The sequence below is a fragment of the Hippopotamus amphibius genome, chromosome 3 (genome assembly GCF_030028045.1).
Source record: "Hippopotamus amphibius kiboko isolate mHipAmp2 chromosome 3, mHipAmp2.hap2, whole genome shotgun sequence".
Taxonomy (NCBI): Eukaryota; Metazoa; Chordata; class Mammalia; order Artiodactyla; family Hippopotamidae; genus Hippopotamus; species Hippopotamus amphibius.
In genome coordinates this window covers 154775127-154795542 of record NC_080188.1, presented here as the reverse complement: position 1 = coordinate 154795542, position 20416 = coordinate 154775127, and the positions used below count along the sequence as shown (strand labels likewise).

Below are 20416 nucleotides of genomic sequence, written 5' to 3'. Positions count from 1 at the left end.
CCCTGGTAACCAGGGTTTGTTTTCTACATCTGCGACTCTACTTCTGTTTTATAAATAAGTTCATTTGTACCCTTTTTTTAGATTCCACATATAAGCAATATCATATGGTATTTGTCTTTCTGTGTCTGACATTTCTCTCAGTCCATCCATGTTGCTGTGATTGGCATTATTTTGTTCTTTTTTATGGCTGAGTAATTAATATTCCATTGTATATATGTACCACATCCCCCTTATCCGTTCCTCTGTGGATGGACATTTAGGTTGCTTCTATGTCCTGGCTATTGTAAATAGTGCTACAATGAACACTGGTGTACATGTGTCTTTTTTTTTTTTTTTTTTTTTTTTATTTTTTGGGGGGTACACCAAGTTTAATCATCTGTTTTTATACACCATGTGTCTTTTTGAATTATGGCTTTCTCTGGGTATATGCCCAGGAGTGGGGTTGCTGGGTCATATGGTAGTTCTATTTTTAGTTTTTTAAGGAACCTCCAGACTGTTCTTCATAGGGGCTATACCAATTTACGTTTCCACTAACAGCATAGGAGTGTTCCCTTTTCTCCACACCCTCTCCAGCATTTACTGTTTGTAGATTTTTTGATGATGGCCATTCTGACCGGTGTGAGGTGATACCTTACTGTGGTTTTGATTTGCATTTTTCTGATAAGTAGTGATGTTGAACATCATTTCATGTGCTTTTTGGCTATCTATATGTCTCCTTTGGAGAAATGTCTATTTAGATCTTCCACCCATTTTTTTAATTGGGTTATTTGGGGGTTTTTTTGATATTGAGCTGCATGAGCTGTTTGCATATTTTGGAGATTAATCCCTTGTCAGTTTCTTCGTTTTCAAATATTTTCTTCCATTCAGAGGGTTTGTCTTTTTGTTTTGTTTATGGTTTCCTTTGCTATGCAAAAGCTCTTCAGTTTAATTAGATCCCACTTGTTTATTTTTGTTTTTATTTTCATTACTCTAGGAGGTGTGTCAAAAAAGATCTTGCTGTGATTTATGTCAAAGAGTATCCTGCCTATGTTTTCCTCTAAGAGTTTTATAGCATCTGATGTTACACTTAGGTCTTTAATCCATTTTAATTTTATTTTTGTGTATGGTGTTAGGGAGTGTTCTGATTTCATTTTTTTTACATGTAGCTGTCCAGTTTTCCCAGCACCACTTATTGAAGAGACTGTCTTTTCTCCATTGGATATTCTTGCCGCCTTTGTCATAGATTAGGTGACCATAGGTACGTGGGTTTATCTCTGGGCTTTCTATCCTGTTCCATTGATCTATATTTCTGTTTTTGTGCCACTATCATACTGTCTTGATTACCGTAGTTATGTAGTATAGTCTGAAGTCAGGGAGCCTGATTCCTCCAGCTCCATTTTTCTTTCTCAAGGTTGCTTTGGCTATTCAAGGTCTTTTGTGTTTCCATACAAATTGTAAAATTTTTTGTTCTAATTCTGTGAAAATGTAATATTGTTTTTAAATTGCTACTGAAAAATAAGTACATGATTGTAGGGGTTTTTTTTGTTTTGTTTTTTTCAAGTAGGATAAGGGAAATTGTTGGAGCAAAGAACTTCCTCTCTGAGCTTTGGCAAACACCAGGAGTGCAAATTTGCAGCTTTGGTCATGACTAGCTAGATGGCCCTACTGGCTGTATAGCACTTGTGAATTTTTTGAAAATTCTAAAATGTGAGAGTGGTACCATATTAAATTGCATCAAGTGTTCTGTAAGGAAACGTTTCTTCTTGGCTCCAGGAAATCTAATTTTTTTTTTTTTTTTTTTTTTTTTTTTTGGCACACGGGCTTAGTTGCTCCGTGGCATGTGGGATCTTCCTGGAGCAGGGATCGAACCTGTGTCCCCTGCATTGGCAGGTGGATTCTTAACCACTGCGCCACCTAGGAAGCCCGGAAATCTAATTTTATATCTCTGTATCCTAAGAGATATTTTTTTTCAAAATGACCCTCTACTCTGAAAGCTAACAAATTTCCGTTTATTGGGTACATTGAAATTAGTAATACGTAATCTTTCTAAAAATCCTTCAGTCAATGTATTTGCCTAGAGCTGCAAAAACGCAGTGTTAACACTGATATCAAAGACACTTTCAGCGAATTCCTAAACAGGAGCAAACCCTCTGATGTAAAATACTTCAAAACAATGTCTATAGACAGAGCAAATATTGTTCCAATTCAAATTAAATCAAGCCAGCGGGTTGCAGAGCTTCCCCAATGGAATCTAAAGGAAATGTTAGAGCTTCCCCAATGGAATCTAATGGAATCTAAGGGAAAGCCCCAAGCTTCAGAGGAAGCGAGAAGCAGATAAAGGTCTGATAAACTTCGCTCATTTATTTGCTTTTTCCCCTTTTACTTGACCCTTTGTCATATAGAAAGAGATTGACGTGAATCACAAAGCATAAGATCAAGCGCATGCAAGACCTGCCACTCACTTGCCTGGAGTTCTGCTTCGTCTCTGCTTTGCAGCCGCGAGCTACAGGGCGAGAAACCACAACCCCCAAAAGGCCTTGCGGATCTGGGGCGGGAGCATCCCGTGGATTGGTTAGCCCTCATCACCAGGCAAGCGATGATTGGCCAGCTCTGGGAATGGGCTGGGCCTAGACCGTTGCGAGAATTCGAGCCGTGAGAGAGCGAAGATCGCTAGCTGCAGTTAAAGTCCGAACTCCAGCCGCCAACTGGCATGGCTCGGCCGTACGTTTGCCTGCTGGCCTTGGCGGCTGTGCTGCTGCTGCTAGGTATCGCCGCCGTCTCCAAATCGAAGGGCCTGGGGGGCAAGGAGCATCAGAGGGCACCGCGAATCCCTTCTCAGTTCAGCCAAGAGGAGCGCGTCGCGATGAAGGAGGCCCTGAAAGGTGAACCTGGGTCCCCTTCACCACTTATTCTCACATATAGGGCGCTGTGTCGTCGGGCCAACCCGTGACTCCCTTCTTCCGTCGCAGAGGTCGGCTACTCGAGCTCTAGCTCCGCAGCACCCCACCGCCGAGCCCTGGCCCCATTCCCGGCACCTCGTGCTCGGCATGGGGACCTCACTCTTCTCCTAGACCCGGCTTCTGGGGACTCCAGCGTTCCCTGCTTACCCTGGAAGCTTCAACTTTGCCCCTGTTGGCATGCCTCTCATGCACCCACACCCACCCCCACCCCCGCTTGCGTGGAGCATTACAGCAAGCTTTTAACCTTTGAGAGTTTTCACTTGTTAAATAACTTAAGACTAAATGATCTGAACCTTATATACAGATGAGGGATATTGAAGTTTGGGTCAGTTAAATGATTTTCCCCAGCACCCCACACCTTGGAGTAAGCACTGGGTGACAACATTTAGTGCCTGTAGGATCCTGTGTTTCTAGATGGCTCCAAAAAGAAGTGTTGGGGGTGTTGCCGGGGTGTGAGATGCTCCTAATTCCCTCTCCTAATTAAAGGACATCTCTCTTCTAGACCTCAAACCAAGGATAAAACCTTATTTACCTTCTCAATATGCGTTTTCCAGGAGCAAAGAGGAAAGTTTCTGTTGACTGCTAAATCCTGTGTTATAATGAGATCCTTCCTCACCATTGGACTTAACTCCAGTCTTTTCTCTTCCATTAAGTAATGGATTAAAAGAAACTGCCTGCATAAACATGTGTGGGCAGATGCAAAAGCTAACCCTCATTGTTAAATGTAAACTGTGTTTGTGCTGGAGTGATAGGCCTGGAAGGCAGGGCAGGGCTTTCCCAAAGCATCATAGTATAAATAGGTCTCTGAAAGGCACTGGCCAGCTGCTTACCAGAGTTCCTTGCACAAAAGGCAAAAGCTAGATAAGAACCTAAAATAGGGACCTCATAGCAACATGGCTTAGAACTCTGAGCAGGGGGCAAAACACCTGAGTTCAGATCTTGAGTCTGCCTCTCAATCTCATGTAGGCAGTTTATTTAGTCTTTCTGAACCTTGGCTTCCCCACTTGTGTGATAGGCTATGATGCAGTGTTGATTCTTAGCAAAACTGAGTATAGAAGTCAGAGGCCCTCCCTTGACATCAAGCTGCCCTGGGTGCATTTGTTCCTACTGTTTTTGGATAGCCATCTAATCAAATAATCTCATGATCCATGTGTTTCTCCCCATCCTTTCCCAGCCCCTCTCCCCGGGTCCCTCACTGTCTGCATTTGATAGTGGAACTCTTGGAGAATGTAGAGCCTTCACCAAGGAGTGAGCCTAGTGGCAATTCAGGAACTGAGACTTCTGGGTAGAGTGGGTGAGATTGTTTATGACTGAGAAGCTTGCTTGGGAGCTTCCAAAGCCACCCCTTCCCAGGCATCACGTGCCCAAAAAACTGGCCGTGGCTGAGACATCAGTGAGACTCTGGATGAGCCAGTCTGTGAGGAATAAACCTACTCTCTGTATACAAAAGCGTGCAAAGCTTCATTCATGTGGGGACCCAGGACAGTGGGCTCCTTGGATTTGTCAAAGGAATGGTGGCTTCAGAGGCTGAGTGAGGCCTTAGAAGCAGTTTATAGCAGCTTCCCACTTAGGGTCAGGGTACAAAATCTACTCCCGTCTGACCTCCCCCATCCCATCTTGGACTTTATTTTACTTTAAGAACCACATTAGCCCAAATAAATTCAAAGGGCTTGAGATTATATCCCAGTTCTACTACTTACTTCTGAACAATCTTGAGCAGCTCACCTAATGCCTCTAAGCTCATTTCCTCAGCTTCAAATTAGGGAAAACAACAGTGCCTACCTCAAAAGACTGTTTTGCCCTCCGCAATGAGATAATGAGTGCAGGAGAACTTTTTATGTATCGAGGGCTGGGGGAAATCAGTGGCTGTTATCGTCTTCTATCTCTGACTCCGACAGGTGCCATCCAGATTCCAACAGTGTCTTTCAGCCCCAAGGAGCTCAACACGACAGCCCTGGCTGAGTTTGGAGAATACATTCGTAAAGGTCAGCCACAAACTATGGAAAAGAGCTAGAAGAGGTAGCGCTGGAGACACAGTACTTTTACAAGGTGACAGAGAAGTTTAATTGGTGACTGACCAGAGGGCAACCTAATTCACGTGGGCCCCTTTTGACCAAAGTTTGTACGTAGTATAGGGAGGGATAGAAGGGAGAGTCCAGGAGTTCGAGTGGACCCAGAGTAGAGACTATAAATTTGCCCTTGGAAGAACCAAGGCACAGAGCTGTTGGGCTGGAGTTTGAACTCTCCCAATCTTTGCCCTAAATATGTCAGCCAATAAAAATGATCTAATCCAAAGGTAGGACTAGGCATTCCTTCTCCCATAATTTCCAGAACTATGCTCTATGCTCCTCCCACCCCTACCTCCACACACATACCTACAGCCCATAAGTGCACATACGCCACCTACCTGAGCCCTACTGCAGATTCATTACTAACCCATTTCGGAGCTTCTAGACAGTCAACAACTTTGAACTATCACATCAGTCCTCTCCCCTCACCCCGCTGTCCATGAGCTAAAGAGAGATGGGTCAAGGGAAAAAAAGGAGACTTGGAGCTCTCCCCGGTACCCCTGCCCATAGAAAACGCTCATGGAGAGTAGTGAAGCCACTTTCCTAAATCAAATAAAAAACAGCTCCTCTCAAGTCAGCAGGTGGGAGGGGCTGGCAAAGGCACAGCAAGTAGCCGCCTCTCTAACACTCTGGGGACGGGTAGATCCGGGTTCAGTCCCCAGCCACCAGGCTCAAAGTCTTCACTAAATAGGAGGTAAAAACCAGGAAAGAAATGTACAGTAATAGTAGGCTAGATAAGCTGGCTGACAACACAAAGACGTGTTCTTCTTGGGTTTTGTTTGTTTGTTTTCAGGTATCCACAGAGGTATGTATGGATTCTTCCAACACAGCCCAGAGGGAGATCAAAGTTCTTTCTCCCATGTATCTAAGGCCACCTGTGCTAATACCTATCTGTAACCAGAATAGTTGACCTTGGGAACACCCACACCTGCACACAAAAGTGTGGCCATATGCTAGACAGAATAATCTTCGTCTCCATATAAAACAAACATTAGAAGTATTGTTTTGTAGAAGAAAAATATCTCTGATTTTTTTTAATAAATATATAAGGGTTATGTTTGGTTCCAAGTAATTTGGATACTGGGGCCTATTACATTTAAAATCTAACATCGTCCTAGTCTGCATCACCCTGCAACATGTATTTGTGACAATGTTAGAGGTCAGACCAAGCCAGATTTTGAGCTTTTATGTGTCATAATGGTGGGGTCTTGATATGCATGTTATTACACAGTAATAGCACATTATAGTATAGGGAAGAGGTATTTCAGAGATTTTCTGGGCAAATCAGGAATCAGACTGGCTTTGTACCAGAAAGCTTCCTAAAGGAGGCTGCATGTTTTAAAGGGGAGAGGAAAAAGACTGGGAGAATCAAATGGTAGGAAAACCAAAGGCAACTGTTGATTCTGGCTTTCTCTCATTGCTTTTCATCTCTTTGCTTCTAGTCTTTCCTACTGTGTTCAAAACCAGATTTATCCGGCATGAAGTCGTGGGAGGGTACAGCCACCTGTTCACTATCCAAGGCTCGGACCCCAGCCTGCAGCCCTACATGCTTCTCGCTCACATTGACGTGGTGCCTGCCCCCGATGCAGGCTGGGACGTGCCCCCGTTCTCTGGGTTGGAGCGTGATGGCTTCATCTATGGTCGAGGCACACTGGACAACAAGAACTCTCTTATGGTCTGAAATGCTATGTTCCCTCTGCCTTGGAGTCCTAAAGATTAACCCAGGCTGGGGGTGCTTGGCTAACTCCTGGGAGGCAGGAGAACCTTGGCTCCAGGAGACCTGGGTTCCAGCCCTCGGTTTGTCACTTCCCTGGGCCCTGATCTCTCAAATGTGAAATAGGGATTAGAGTAGATGATCTCCACGTACCCTTTCAGCTCTGACATTGATAAATTTATGCTTTTCTCCAGGTGGTAAAAGTTTTATGCAGAGCTGTGCTTCCCTACATCCCATCCCCTGGGACCATTTTAATTTGATCTCTCTAAAGAGAGTCTATCACATCCTAGTCCCATCAGCCCTGTTGCCACCTGCTGAATGTCTCAATCCCTTGGTACCACCACTTAGATAATAAGCCTTTCTCCTCTTCCATTGTCCTTCTGTCCCCCAGGCAATCCTGCAGGCCTTGGAGCTTCTGCTGATCAGAAACTACATTCCCCGAAGATCTTTCTTCATTGCTCTGGGCCATGATGAGGAGGTAGGAGCCCCTTATCCTGTACCTATCTCTGGGTCCCCTCTTGGGGGAGGGAGTATGCGTCACCCTGGTCTGGTTTGCTTCTCAGCTGCACAGTCTCCAGGGTATGGCGTGGTAGTTTGCCAACTTCACTGTGTATCTGTTGCCAGAAATATTTAAGGACTTTGACCAAACTGCAAATGCCTGAGCTCTCTGCCAGACATCTGAATTTGGTTTTTTTTAAAGGCTTTTTTTTTTTTTAAGAGCAGTTTTAGGTTCAGAGCAAACATGAGAAGATACAGAGATTTCCCTTATTCCCCCAACCTGCACACATGCACAGCCTCCCCCAGTATCAACATCCCCCACCAGAGTGGTACATTTGTTTCGCCTGATGAACCTACACATCATAATCACCCAAAGCTACAGTGTGCATTAGGATTCACTCTTGGTGTTGTATATTCTGTGGGTTTGGACAAATGTATAATGACATATATGGTATCCTTATGGTATCATACATATTTTCACTGCCCTAAGAAGCCTCTGTATTCTGCCAATTCATCCCTCCCTCCTTCCCCCAAACCCTAGCAACCACTGATCTTTTTACTGTCTCCATAATTTTGTCTTTTCTAGAATGTTATATAGTTGGAATGATACAGTATAGTCTTTTCGGATTGGCTTCTTTCACTTAGTGATATGCACAGATCTGAATTTTTAACAAACTCCCTGGTCATATCTGAGGCAGGAACCTAGTCCATCAACTACACCGTGAGAAACACTGGTGTGATGGGTGAGAAACAACAGGGAGATCAATAAATGTGTCTTATTCCAGTGATGCCACCTACTTTGACCCTGGGCGAATCACTTCGCACTCTGGGTCTCAGTGTCTTCACTTGTGAAATGAGGAGGGTTGGGCCCTTCTAGCTCTGACACTCCAGGATTCTGTGAGGCAGGACTGTTGAGGGCCCCGCCCTCCAGGAAGGAGCCTGGGTGGGGAGACTCTGGAGCCCCCAGCTATGCTGAATGGGTCACTGTGAGCTACCTCTGGAGGTCTGGCTGAGAAGGACTGTGGCTCTGGGTTCAATGTCTGCAGGTATCAGGGGTAAACGGGGCTCAGGAGATCTCAGCCCTGCTACAGGCAAGGGGTATCCAGCTAGCCTTCATTGTGGACGAGGGGAGCTTCATCTTGGATGGTTTCATTCCCAACCTCAAGAAGCCCTTTGCCATGTGAGTGAAGTGCCCCATCCCCCACCTTGGAAAGTGTTCTAACCCCATTAGAGTTGACCTCAGCCTGGTACCTATAAGCCATGCTGAGACAACTCTTCATTTTACTCCTCTTGCTTTAATCACCCCGAGCTTCGACCATGTTTGAGCTCCTCTTTCCCTTCCTCCTCTAGAGTAAATTTTTTTAAGCAGCATGCAGCTGACCTCCTGGCCCACCAGACCACTGCACAGATGGGCCTGGGGGCCTATGGGATCATTCAGGGTGGGAAGAAGTCAGGAGGGCCCTCTCTGACCCTCTCCTGCAGGGTTTCAGTCTCCGAGAAGGGTGCAATTAACCTCATGCTGCAAGTAAACATGACTCCAAGCCATTCTTCAGCTCCTCCAAAGGAAACAAGCATTGGCATCCTCGCAGCTGCTGTCAGCCGGTAAGCAGTTCCTGGCCCTGCTTCCTTGCCAGACTCAGGCTGAAAGACCTGGCACTTTCCTGCTTTGAGTCTGAGGAAGCTAAGCTTCTTGTCCTGAAGCTGGGCTAAGAAGCCGCGACGGGGGCTGCGGGGAGGACAGAGGGTTAGAGATCAGAAGAGGATCTCTCCATATGGCAGGCACGGGCCAGCAGACAAAAGCTAGGTTAGTTAGCTGGAATAGTCCAAAGTCCAGGCCTGAAGTTAGAGGTCACAAGCTAGAAAAGATGTCTAAATTCTCCACCTGCCCTGGCAAGATGACTAAAATAAACAAAGGCTGCTGACTGTGGGTGAGGACAGCACTGTCTATAACAGCAGAGCTTACCTCTGGCCAGTTTTCTTGCAGAGTGGGAAGAAGAATTATATTCATTCGGTTAAATAATTAACTACCTACCGTGTTCAAGACTTTGTGCCCAGTGATGGGCATACAGTGGTGGAAGAAACAGACAGTCTCTTTCCTCCAGGAACTCAACAGTTAGTAGAAGAGACTGAATTTTGCTGCAGTGTGGTAGGTGCAGTGAGACTGGGAGTGCCCTCCCTTGGGCTTGGTAGGCAGGGACAGCTCCTGCTGGTGGAGTAGAGGTAGCCCCCCTTGTGCTTTGAGATCTTGGAATGGTTGGATTGGTGGAGGTGATGGGGAAGTGAGTGGGAGACCTCCTGGCCAGGCCTGTTGAAACGTCCTGTCTCCCTCCTTCTCTTCAGACTGCTGGTCTTAGCCTGAGTTGGGTAAGTCTTGAGAACTCCATTTCTCTTCCAGACTGGAGCAGACACCAATGCCAAACATGTTTGGAGGCGGGCCATTGAAGATGGCATTGCAGCAGCTGGCAAATGAGGTGTGAGAAGGAGTCTTGCAGACTCCTTGTCAGCTGTGGAAGAGGAAGAAAGCGTGGCAGAGAAGTTGCCTTTAGAATAATAAAGGGGCCCTACGTCTGGCCAGTACTCTGCCCACTCTCACCTATTCCTAGCCAGTGGCCAAGCCAAGATGCAGGGACCCAGCTTGTTCGTTGCAGCTTTGGTGCGCAGGCTGAGAACCTGAGACCTAACGCTGGCACCCTGAGGGAGCTGGTTCCCACTCATCCTTGAGGCTACTGCCAAGTGCTCTCAAGGCAGATCTAACGTAGGGAGAAACCCAGGCCCCAGAACAGTGGCCCTCTTATGCTGACTCCTCTGAAATCCTGCTGACCTGCTGCTTTCCCTTTCAGTTTCCCTTTCCTATGAATATAGTCTTCAGCAACCTGTGGCTATTTGGGCCCCTTGTAAGCAGGTAAAGTTTTATCTTTCTGTCCCTCACATCCCCACCTCAAAACCTACCCACTTCCCGGTCCCCTCTGTTTGGCTTACCTGGGCCTGACTAACCATCCCTCAGCCACCAGACACTACATCGAATTCGTACGTAAGACATCCCTCCTAGTCTTAGAGATCTCCAAGGATTGGGAAAAGGGGTAATCCTACAACCTATTATTTCCTTCCATTGAACAATGTCTAACCTTAATCCTTTTGCTTTAGGTTGATAGAGAGGAATCACATAACCAATGCTCTGGTCAGGACCACCACGGCACTCACCATGTTCAATGCAGGGGTCAAGGTAACACCACCTGGTTCCTCCCACACACCCCTCCATCCCTTGGCTTTATCTCCTGGCTTCTCCTTCCTTCTCTGGTTACAGTTTGGATAGTAGGAAGGTCCAGTGCTGTACTGCTCTGTGTCATCAGATGCGTAAGCCTCAGGAGCAAGGTTTCTAGCTGACGTCTACAAACTCCATGAAATTGCTGGCCAAGTTTCATATATGTGTCTTTAAGGGGTCCCCCTCAGGCTCTTTGGGTCTGTACCCCTTCAAAAAAACAATCACTACACTAATGTGAAGAGGCATTATTTGGGATTTAATTCTTACGACCTGTACTCATTCAACATGTAATATTTTATCTCTCTACCACCTTTTTATTATTCTTCCTCATATTTTGAAAGATTTATTCACCTCACAGATCTAATGAATGATGACTATATTTTCCCCTGGTGTTACCCTGAGTTGAATGAGAGAAACTCACCTGCCATTTTAAAAATCTATATGAGGGAGGGAGGGAATACGGGGATATGTGTATAAAAACAGATGATTGACCTTGGTGTACTCCCAAAAAAATAATAAATAAATAAATAAATTTTTTTTTAAAAAGCTTTAATCAAAGAAAAAAAATATATAACATTTGTGATATATACGACACTTAAAATACATACGTTGTCTTTCCCCAAAATACAGTAAATATTATGTGGCCTTCACAAATGCAAATTCTATATGACGTTAACTTTTTTTTTTTTGGCCACACTGCACAGCCTGTGGGATCTTAGTTCCCCGACCAGGGATTGAACCCAGGCCCTTGGCAGTGGGAATGTAGAGTCCTAACCACTGGACCACCAGGGAACTCCCGAGGTTTACTTTTATAGAAATAAGTTTTAGGTGAACCAATATTTTGATAATTTTTTTTCCCAAGAACTACTTTTCAGTAAATTGGTCTACTTTCAATTGGACCAGCCACTAAGGGGCTGGTCTGTTTGAACTAGCCATGCTAGCTCACCTGGGCCGAGGCCTTTCTAAAATCTGGGAAGGAGTTAGACCATTCCATTTTCTACCAGTACCACCAGTACAACTTCAATGAGAAGTATTCACTTAGAATACAGCATGGCCTTGTGGAGCCTGGTAATGGGCAGCCCAGGTTGAGTATAAATGAATGATGCCTCAGAGTTCATTCCTAGAGTAACTGGCTGGAGGATCTGGCACGTCAACCAGACCCGAGCTGGCTTCACCAGCTGCCTGGAGAGTTCACCAAAATAATAGTACTGTGTCCTTGCATGTGAATGGTATTTTTATCTGTCAAGAATACTTTCATATTTGTTACTCCATTTGGTCTTCCTAACAGAGGATTATTGCCCCAATTGCCAGCTGAGAGACAGAGACACAGAGGTTGTCATTATTCAAAATCACACGGCTACTTTGTAATAGCCAGTTCTCCTGTCCCTAGTCTGGTGCCGTTTTGCACTGTACCCATTCAAAGACAGACAAGCAATTGGGGAATCTGTTCCCTCACGGCCTCTGAGGAAAAATTCCCTCCATAGCTTAACTCTCTTCTCTAATGAGTCCTGGGTTTTTCTTGGTCAGACAGAGACCAGAGTTAAATTTCGCAGCTGGATATGGGAAATCCTCCTCACCATCATCGTCACCACCACCATCATCATGAGAACCCCCTCGGGGCCACGATGCCTCAGATGCTCCAGGTGCCCCACCCTGAGTAAGGACTAATGCTGACCGCTGCAGAAGTGTCCTGGGTGCCCTGGGAAAGAGTGCACACAAAAGACTGCCCGTGGCACTGCGCGTGTCCATGTGGTCCCAGAGAACGCAGTCTTGCTCTGAGCAGCAGTCTGTGACCCCTTCCAGGACCAAGAAGCATGAAGGTCTGGCCTGAAGCAGAGAAACACCTCTAGTGTTGAACATAACCACAGGTCAAGGGCCCAGAGAGGAGAGGGGCCAACTGAAAAAATTAAACCTTGGATTTTTTAATCAAATCAGTTTCCTCTCCCCCTGTTGGTGGTCGTGGGCACTTCCTGGGCAGGGGTCAGGTGTGGTGGACTTGAGGTCGGCTCAAGCCAGGGTTTGTGGTTCTCTCTCTAGGTGAATGTCATCCCTCCAGTGGCCCAGGCCACAATCAACTTCCGAATTCACCCTGCACAGACAGTCCAGGAGGTATGTACCACGTGTTCCTGACAGCTGGGTCAGCATCAGTGAGGGGTGGCCGTTGAGACTGGGTAGAGCTGCAATCCCAGGGCTGGCCCAGGCTCTCATTTGTTCAGTGATTTTTCAAAGGCTTCCTATGCGCCAGGTGCTTGGCTGGGATAGGAGAGCTCTGGCTTGGGGGAACTTGGAGTCTGGGGGGTGGGAGATGAATGATAATAATAAGTGACAAATAGGAAATGATAACAACAGTAGCAAACACAGACAGTGGACTTTCTGTGCTCTTGGCACTGTTCTCAGATAGACACACACTCATTTAATCCCTACAACCACCCTATGAAGTAGGAAGTGTATTATCCTCATTTAGCAGGGAGAACGGAGGCACAGATCAACAGACCAGGTGAGTAACATGTGCAGCGTTATACATCCAGCACTCGTTCCAGGGTCTGTGCTTTTAGCCACCACATTATACGAGGATTAGAACAATTCACAACAAACAAATTACCATAGGACCAGTGCAAAGAAGGGGGCTGATGGATCAAGAAAGTCTTTTCTGATCACTAGAAATTTGAACTTGGACTTAAAGAACAAATAGGACTTTGCTAGAAGACATTCAAACTACAGCTAAAATAAAGTCTAAAGAGTAGAATAAATTGGGGAGAAGGATGGAAGATGAAAATAGAGTTGTGGTTTAGGGATCAAGGCCTTGTATGCCATGCGGAGGAGTTCAGGCTGTAATCTGTGGACAAAAGGAAACTGTCAGAGGTCTTCAAACAGGGCTGTGATAGACTCAGATTCTCTTTTAGGGAGACAGTGCTGGTGGCGATGCCGAGGAAGCCCTGGAGTAAGAAGAAACAGTTAAACTGTTGCAACATCTCAGGCAGTAGGTATGGAGGTCTGAATGAAGGCTGTGGTCATGGGGTTGAGAAGTCCCTGCCAGAGGTGGGAGAGATGGGTTCAGCAGGATGCGGTGTGTAATGGATGTGGGGTGAGTGAAAGGCAGGACGACCCCAAGGTTTTAAACCTGGGTAGTTGGCTGGCTGCTGATGCCTTTAGCCAAGATTAGGAATTCAGGAAAAAGAGCAAGTGCACAGAGAAATATACGGTTTAGAAATTTGAGAAGCTTCTGCTATGTTAATAGGCAATTATAAATACCTCAGATCTAGAGAGAGAATGAACTAGAGACAGAGGCTGGAGTATCAATAACTGAAACCTCTATGGCCAATAAAATCCCACGGGAAGGTGTGTAATGTTTGGAGAGAAGAGGGTTGCGGACAGAGCCTTGCAATATTCTGCTGCGAGCATCAATTTTAAAATTACAGAAATGAATGTATACTTGCAAACCATGATGAGTGCTCTGAGGAGAGGGGGCTGGGCGCTGTCACAGAATACAGCAAAGAACCAGACCTTGTCTGGGAGGTCAGGCAAGGCTTCCCTAAGGATGTGATATTTGAACTAAAAGCTAAAGGGTGAAAAGAAATACACAGAATGTTTGACATCTGTAGGAAAGGCCAGCTCATTTAAACATCAGGTGGAGCTAAAAAGAATTTAGAAGGTAAATCTGATCCTTCTGAAAATGAGCAAAAAAGGGCAACCTAACAACTGTCAGATGAATAATGTGTTCAAGGATTAAGCAGGGTAAGGGACAAGCTTCGAGGGGCCACCACACTTAGACTTCTGTGGTCCTTTCTCCCTGGGGCCTTCCCCATGGAGGGTGTTGTGTGTCCTCGCACAGGGTGGGAGGCACACCCCTCATTGCAGGGGTTGGAGGGACAAGCTGACAGCCTGCCCAGAGTCACCCAGCACTGGCAGGAAGCTAGGACAGTGTAAGCCCTGGGCTCTGCTGCTTTTCATCCAGTGCCAAGCTTTGTCCTCTCCCTGGGGGCTCATGGAGCCTAAATTCCCCTCACTGAGCTTCTTTCCACCAGTTTTTTTCCAGCCTCATTCCAACTCCGTGTGCTTTCCACGGGCTGTTTTCCACCAGCTGGGGCTTTCATCTCCGCAGGTTCTAGCACTCTTCCTTCCTCTCCAGTTCCCTGCCACAGTGGCCTTCCTTCCCAGCCTATCTGGTGAAATCTCCGGAATCCCTAGGCCCATCACCTGCCCCAGTGAGGAATGGAAAGCCCCCGTCATCCCAAATGCACACAGCACCTCTTTTTCCTGGTCACTCCTCTCCCTTGTGCCCTGATTCCATGCATCAGGGACACTCCCTGATGGTCTGAGGGCTGAGGGTGCAGAGCCTTGAGCTGGATCTGATGGAAACATAAATGGCTCCCAGAGCCATCTTCCTGCATCTTTAGCTGGTCTCTCCCATGTCATGGATGGACTCACAGATAGGTCTCCAGCACCCATCTGTGAGGAAGAAGAGCCTTCAGAAGTGTAACAGGCTACCATGTAGAAAGGAAAGTTTGTCTTGCATGGGTCTCAGGGAGTGGAAACAAGGCCACTGAGAGATGCTTCAGGGAGCCCTCACTTAAAGGAAAGCTTTGGAGTATGGCACCTTAGGTGGTAATGAGCTTTTCAGAGGCTGGATGTCCACCTATCTAGAGTGTTTTACAGAAAATTCCTTTCCTTCTTCATGTATTCATTCACCAAGTATTTACTGAGTGGCCACTGTGGGCTAGACATTCTTCCAAGCACTTGGGAAAATGGTGAACAAGCCAAGATTCCCATTCTAAACTGGGTTATGTGCTCATGGATAGAGACAGCAATAAGCAAGTAATCAAATAAATGAACAAGTAGAAGAAGTAGGTACCAAAGAAAATCATAGGATGATATGTCACAAAGCGATTGTGAGGTGGGAGTGGGGCGGTGAGCAGCTTTAAATACAGCGGTCAGTCCTCTCTGAGGGGGCATTTACACTGAAACCCAACAAGGAGCAAAGACCTGGGGCGACACACGCCCCTGATCTCAACAGAGGTGAAATCCTGCTGATGTGTCTAGTACTATATTATCCTGAGGACTATATAGAATATTTTATAATAATAATAAAAAGAGGTGGGGGAGGTTAGATGGGTGGGACAGGAAGCCACATCTCGGTAAATTATTAGGAAGACATAACAGAGTTGTTCAAAGGTGGAATAGGTTAAAACACATGATGGTGAGCTTTCTGCCGCTGGAAATAGTCAAGCATGATGACGGCCTGTCATAGACATTCGAATGAACAGCCTTACTGTAGGATGGAAGCTGGTCTTCCTGACTCTAAAGACCTTACCAGTTTTTAAGTACACATTGTCCTTGCCTTCAACGACTTTATCATTCATTTGAGAGGAAAATATAGCTTTGCATAAAATAGAAAACAACATAGTGTGGGAATGTGCTATAAGGACTATAGGAGCTCAGAGAAATGAGGGATCAACGTGCTCTACAGTGACCTTTGAGGTCCCTCTTACCATTCATGAGTCCCTCTGCTTAGTCCCATCCTTGTGCCTCTGATGATTGACCAGCATGGCCCCTCCATTCTAAATAGGCACGTAACAGCTCACATACATTGAGTGCCAGGAATCAGCCTGAGCACATTACATATATCCCAGTAGTGGTAACAACCACCTTACCAGGTAGGTGCTACTGTTATCCTTCTGTTAACAGATGAGAAAGCTGAGACACAGAGGTTAAGGAGCTTGCTGAACATCACACAGCAATAAGTGGCTGTCTGTGGCACAAAGTTTGGTATTACTCCTCAATTTTTATGCATGCCTCTCTCCATGCTCAGACTGTCTCTTGCCTCTTCTCCATCAGTTCCATATCCGTCCTTCAAATTCTGGCTCAAAATTCGTACCACTAAGGAATCCATCTTAAATAAACACCACTTTCTCTCTGGCTCTAGTCCACGCCACCTCAACCTGTAGGTAGTTTGGAAGCAGCAAAGCAACATTCCTTGTGAAGTTGGATAAACCACTTTCAGATACCCAGCCCAGCAATATTAACTGTATAAACCTTGGACAAACTCCTTAATGAGACAACTCCCATTATTATTTTTATTGGCTCACAACTTTTAAAATTTGTATATCCAACATCCATTGCATGCTTTTTATGTTCTTCATACTGGAATTACAGAAATGAGGTCTTTGAGTCAGGACCTAGCCTAACAACTGGTGGGAAACCTGAGCTCCTGTGGCACTCATTGAGGGAGGTCCAATATGTATGCCCTCTTCAATTTCTGGAAGCAGGAATCCTTAAATAATTTGGGACAGGGAGCAGCAGACTCTTGTGGGGATGACTTCAGGAACCTTCCAGTGGGTCAAGAATACATCCAGTCTACATATTAATTCTTGTATCAGAGTATTAAGGAGATAAGTGCTAGAGTGAAAATCTGACAAGTGAGTTGGCTCCTACCCCCAATCCAACAGCAGGGAATTTGGTTTGGCTCAAATGGTGGTTTCTAAGCCAGAAGTAGGAACCCTCATTTCCTTTCCAGACTCAGCTCATAGCATGCTTCTAGGAGACACTGACCTAAAAGGGGTCCTCTTGAGATCATGCCCCCCAGTTATGGGACACACAGTCCCCTTTCTAGGGCAGAGACAGTTCAAAAGCAACTGTTGATCAGATGGACTAGTGCTGGGGCTTTCCCTGGGTGGCTGGGTGGGCTTGGGGGCCACCCTAAGTCAGCATCCTGGTCCATTCCCACATGGCTCCGTATGACCTGATCCTCAGAGTCTGGTCTACATCCTGCCTGGGACCAGGACTTTTGCTGAGTGCAGCTCTAGTCATTTCAGACTGAATTTTCTAGAAGCTTCCTCAGGTTCCTTCCTGAGGAAAGGAGGCACAGAGAGAATGCTTGAATACCAGTACCCCAACTCCTGACTTTTTGTCTGTTGAGCTCATCTTCCTGACTTCAGTGCAGTTGGTTACAAACAGGAAGCAGGGATGCCCAGAGAGAAGAAAGAAAGTATATGACCCTGTCACCACCTGTCAGAGACTCTCCCAGGCTGAAGTGAGGTCATCGCATCTATCCCCCTGTCTCGAGATTGTTGAGATTTACACTGTGCTGTGCCTTCTACATTTTCACCCAGCCCAGGGTTCTCAACCCAAGGGAAAGGACACAATTTCCTGATTTTCCAGTCCCCCATCTGCCTCACAGCTGTAAGGCAACCTCCCAAACGTTTAACCTAAATCTACCATGCTGATTTCCAGGAAGACCAGCCCTTCTATCTCTTACAACCAGTCAGCTGAAATTGAGGTCCCAGTGATAAAATGAGTCTCCTTTGTAAACTCCAGGGCTCTGCCTTGCTGGAGAAGAATTAAGACTGTTTAAATTCATATGGTACTTGGATAGTAGATCACTAAGAAATCCAACTCCCTTTGTTTCCTGCCTCAAGGTCCTAAAACTAGCCAAGGACATTGTGGCTGACGACCGGGTCCAGTTCCACGTGTTAGATGCCTTTGACCCCCTGCCTGTCAGCCCCTCTGATGATCAGGCTTTGGGTTACCAGCTGCTCCGCCAGACCATACAGTCTGTCTTCCCGGAAATCAACATTGTTACCCCAGGTAATGACTTCATCAGCTGTAGCTGGGGGGAGGCAGGGGCCGGAACTATATCCTATCTAATATCCACTACCCCACCCCCACCCCAGCTGTTCAGCTTGGAAACAGCTGGCTGCTTCCTCTCCTGATGGGACTGGAACTGTATTTTCCCCTCCAAGTGGAAGTGAGAAAGCAAACAGGAAAGGATCAGAAACAATAAATTAGGTCAGCCAAGCCTAGGTCCTTGCTTAACCTGGGCCAGGCCAGCCACTCTGGCATGGAGTAGAGGATCCCTCCAGATTCCCCCTCCTCTGGAGGAGCCACAGAGGGGGCCGAGTTCCCCCCAGTCTGGTTCTGATCCATTCTAGGATAACAGCTCAGCAACAGAGCTCAGAATCCGCAGCCCAGAAACTCCTCCTGGCTGTACCATCTGAATTAACCCCCTTCACCTCTCCCAGTAGCAGTGCCTGTATGCCCCTTCCGCGGTCTTCCAGCGTACCTTCCAAATCTATGCTGTATAGACAGTGGTTCTCAAATTTAAGAGGAGAAGAGGATCACCTAGGGAACTTATTAAAATGCAGATTACCTGGACCCACTCCCAAAGATTCAGGTTAACCGACTCTGGAGAGGACCGTGGAACCTGCCTTTTTAACAAATACCCCAGGGGATGATGACTGACCATGGTTTGAGAATCTCTGGTCTGTGATGTGAGGAAGAGGTGCTCTAATGTGAAGGCCTGTGTTCACGTTCCTTTTATCCAGTTTTAATCATGGGTTTTCTAAGCTAATATTAGTACTTAGGACCTGCCCCTGCGCTAGGCATGGGCCCTTAAAGAGATTACAGTGAAATTCTGCATCATAAGCTCCTCAGGTGTAGGGAAAAAAAAGCGGCCTTGTTTTTTTTAATGAACTTAAATCTCACCCACTCCTCAGAAATTCAACCTCAGACATTATTGAAGCCCCCAAGCACCACCACCAACACCACCTTGAATCAGGCCCTCAGGGTTTATGTGACAGCATAGCATTAGGGTCCCTTAGTCTGTGGTCATCAGTCCTTGTGGTTGCCTCTGAGACATCCATTGTCCTGGCCATAAGGTCACTTCATGTTGCAGATTTCCTCTGATTCCTTGACCTGTCAGGGGATGAGATCTTTGACTCTAGACCCTGAGAACATACCCTGAATGGACTCTGAGATTTGCCATCTCCTTCGACTCCTGCCACAGAGCAGGGGCCTGGGTCCCCATCACCTAGGAACCCTGGCTTTCGCACCCCCAGATTCTCCTCTCTTGGCCCTCAAAGGCTCCCTACCTTACCCTTTCCCTTCTAGGGCACCTGCCATAATCCTGTCAACAGAGCTAGGCTTTTGCAAAATAAAGATAGGCAGACGTCACCTGGCAGAGATCCCCAAAGCCAGGAATTGTGAAGGAGCTGATTACCCATTTGAAACCAAGAGTGGAAAGGAGAACAGAACACAAATTACCATCCTGAATCATCCCACCACACTTTGATGCTCCAAGGGGTCTTTTTTCAAAGAACACTCCTACTGGGGACCAGTCCAGCCCCAGCTGGGGAGTGGGGTGACCTGCTACCTTCAGGAGAGTGAGACACTAGAGAGTATCCTGGGACTTTCCAAACCTGAAGTTTGACTCTAGGAAGACAGAGTCCTCCTTCAGAGGACAAGAATAACAGGAAATTATATTCTACTTTAAGAGGATTGCATTTTATAGCAGTAAAATTCCCCCAGAGACTGTTCATTTCTGACCTGGGTGATACACAAGAAAGCTCAGGCAATAAAGTGGTACTGAGATTTCTGGATATCTGGATTTCTAGAGTAACTTGTCTATGGGTATGAAATGATGCTATTGGCCTCCATGATCACCATGGAGAGAGGACCATTCAAGGGATGTCTCATTAATGCCCTTGGGAGGAGATCTCATGTTCCTGACTGAAATGGTGTTTTAGAAAGGTTTTGAGAACAAATAGCCTGAAGGACAAAAATTCATAGCTGCAGGCTTCCAGGGAAGGACCAGACATCTTCTGTGGTGACACAGGGGTCCCAATTTTCCAGGTAGCCCACCTGCCACCACTTCCTTGGCCTGGATGCTCACATCAAGCCCCATTCCTCTTGATTTTTCCTTTCTAGGTACTTGTATTGGCAACACAGACAGCAGACACTATACAAACCTTACCACCGGCATCTACCTGTTCAACCCCATTTACATGCAGCCTCAGAGCTTCAGCAGGTGAGTGAACAGGTTTGGACAGCTTTGTGGAGAGAGGAGGTACATCTGATCTTTCCCTCTTCCACCCCATTCTTCTGACAGTCCACAGAACGGGGGAAACCCGGGGTTTGCACAAACTAAAATAAAGATATT

At 46.3% G+C, this 20416-nt stretch overlaps 1 protein-coding gene across 5 annotated transcripts in view; it reads left to right on the top strand.

Moving 5' to 3' along the window:
- Positions 1–2638: 2638 nt before the first annotated feature.
- The window catches only part of PM20D1 (peptidase M20 domain containing 1), a 32122-nt gene continuing 14344 nt past the window's right edge, over positions 2639–20416 (top strand). For 4 of the 5 annotated variants that reach the window (XM_057729638.1, XM_057729637.1, XM_057729639.1 and 1 more), the window contains exons 1-12: positions 2639–2861; positions 4838–4924; positions 6451–6683; positions 7114–7200; positions 8267–8400; positions 8703–8822; positions 9616–9691; positions 10061–10122; positions 10365–10443; positions 12520–12591; positions 17898–18066; positions 20185–20284. In XM_057729638.1, coding sequence (XP_057585621.1) covers positions 2690–2861; positions 4838–4924; positions 6451–6683; positions 7114–7200; positions 8267–8400; positions 8703–8822; positions 9616–9691; positions 10061–10122; positions 10365–10443; positions 12520–12591; positions 17898–18066; positions 20185–20284 — 1391 coding nt within the window. In that variant the 5' untranslated portion in view covers positions 2639–2689. The remainder of the gene's footprint in view (positions 2862–4837; positions 4925–6450; positions 6684–7113; positions 7201–8266; positions 8401–8702; positions 8823–9615; positions 9692–10060; positions 10123–10364; positions 10444–12519; positions 12592–17897; positions 18067–20184; positions 20285–20416) is intronic. The other variant, XM_057729640.1, reaches the window with a different exon arrangement.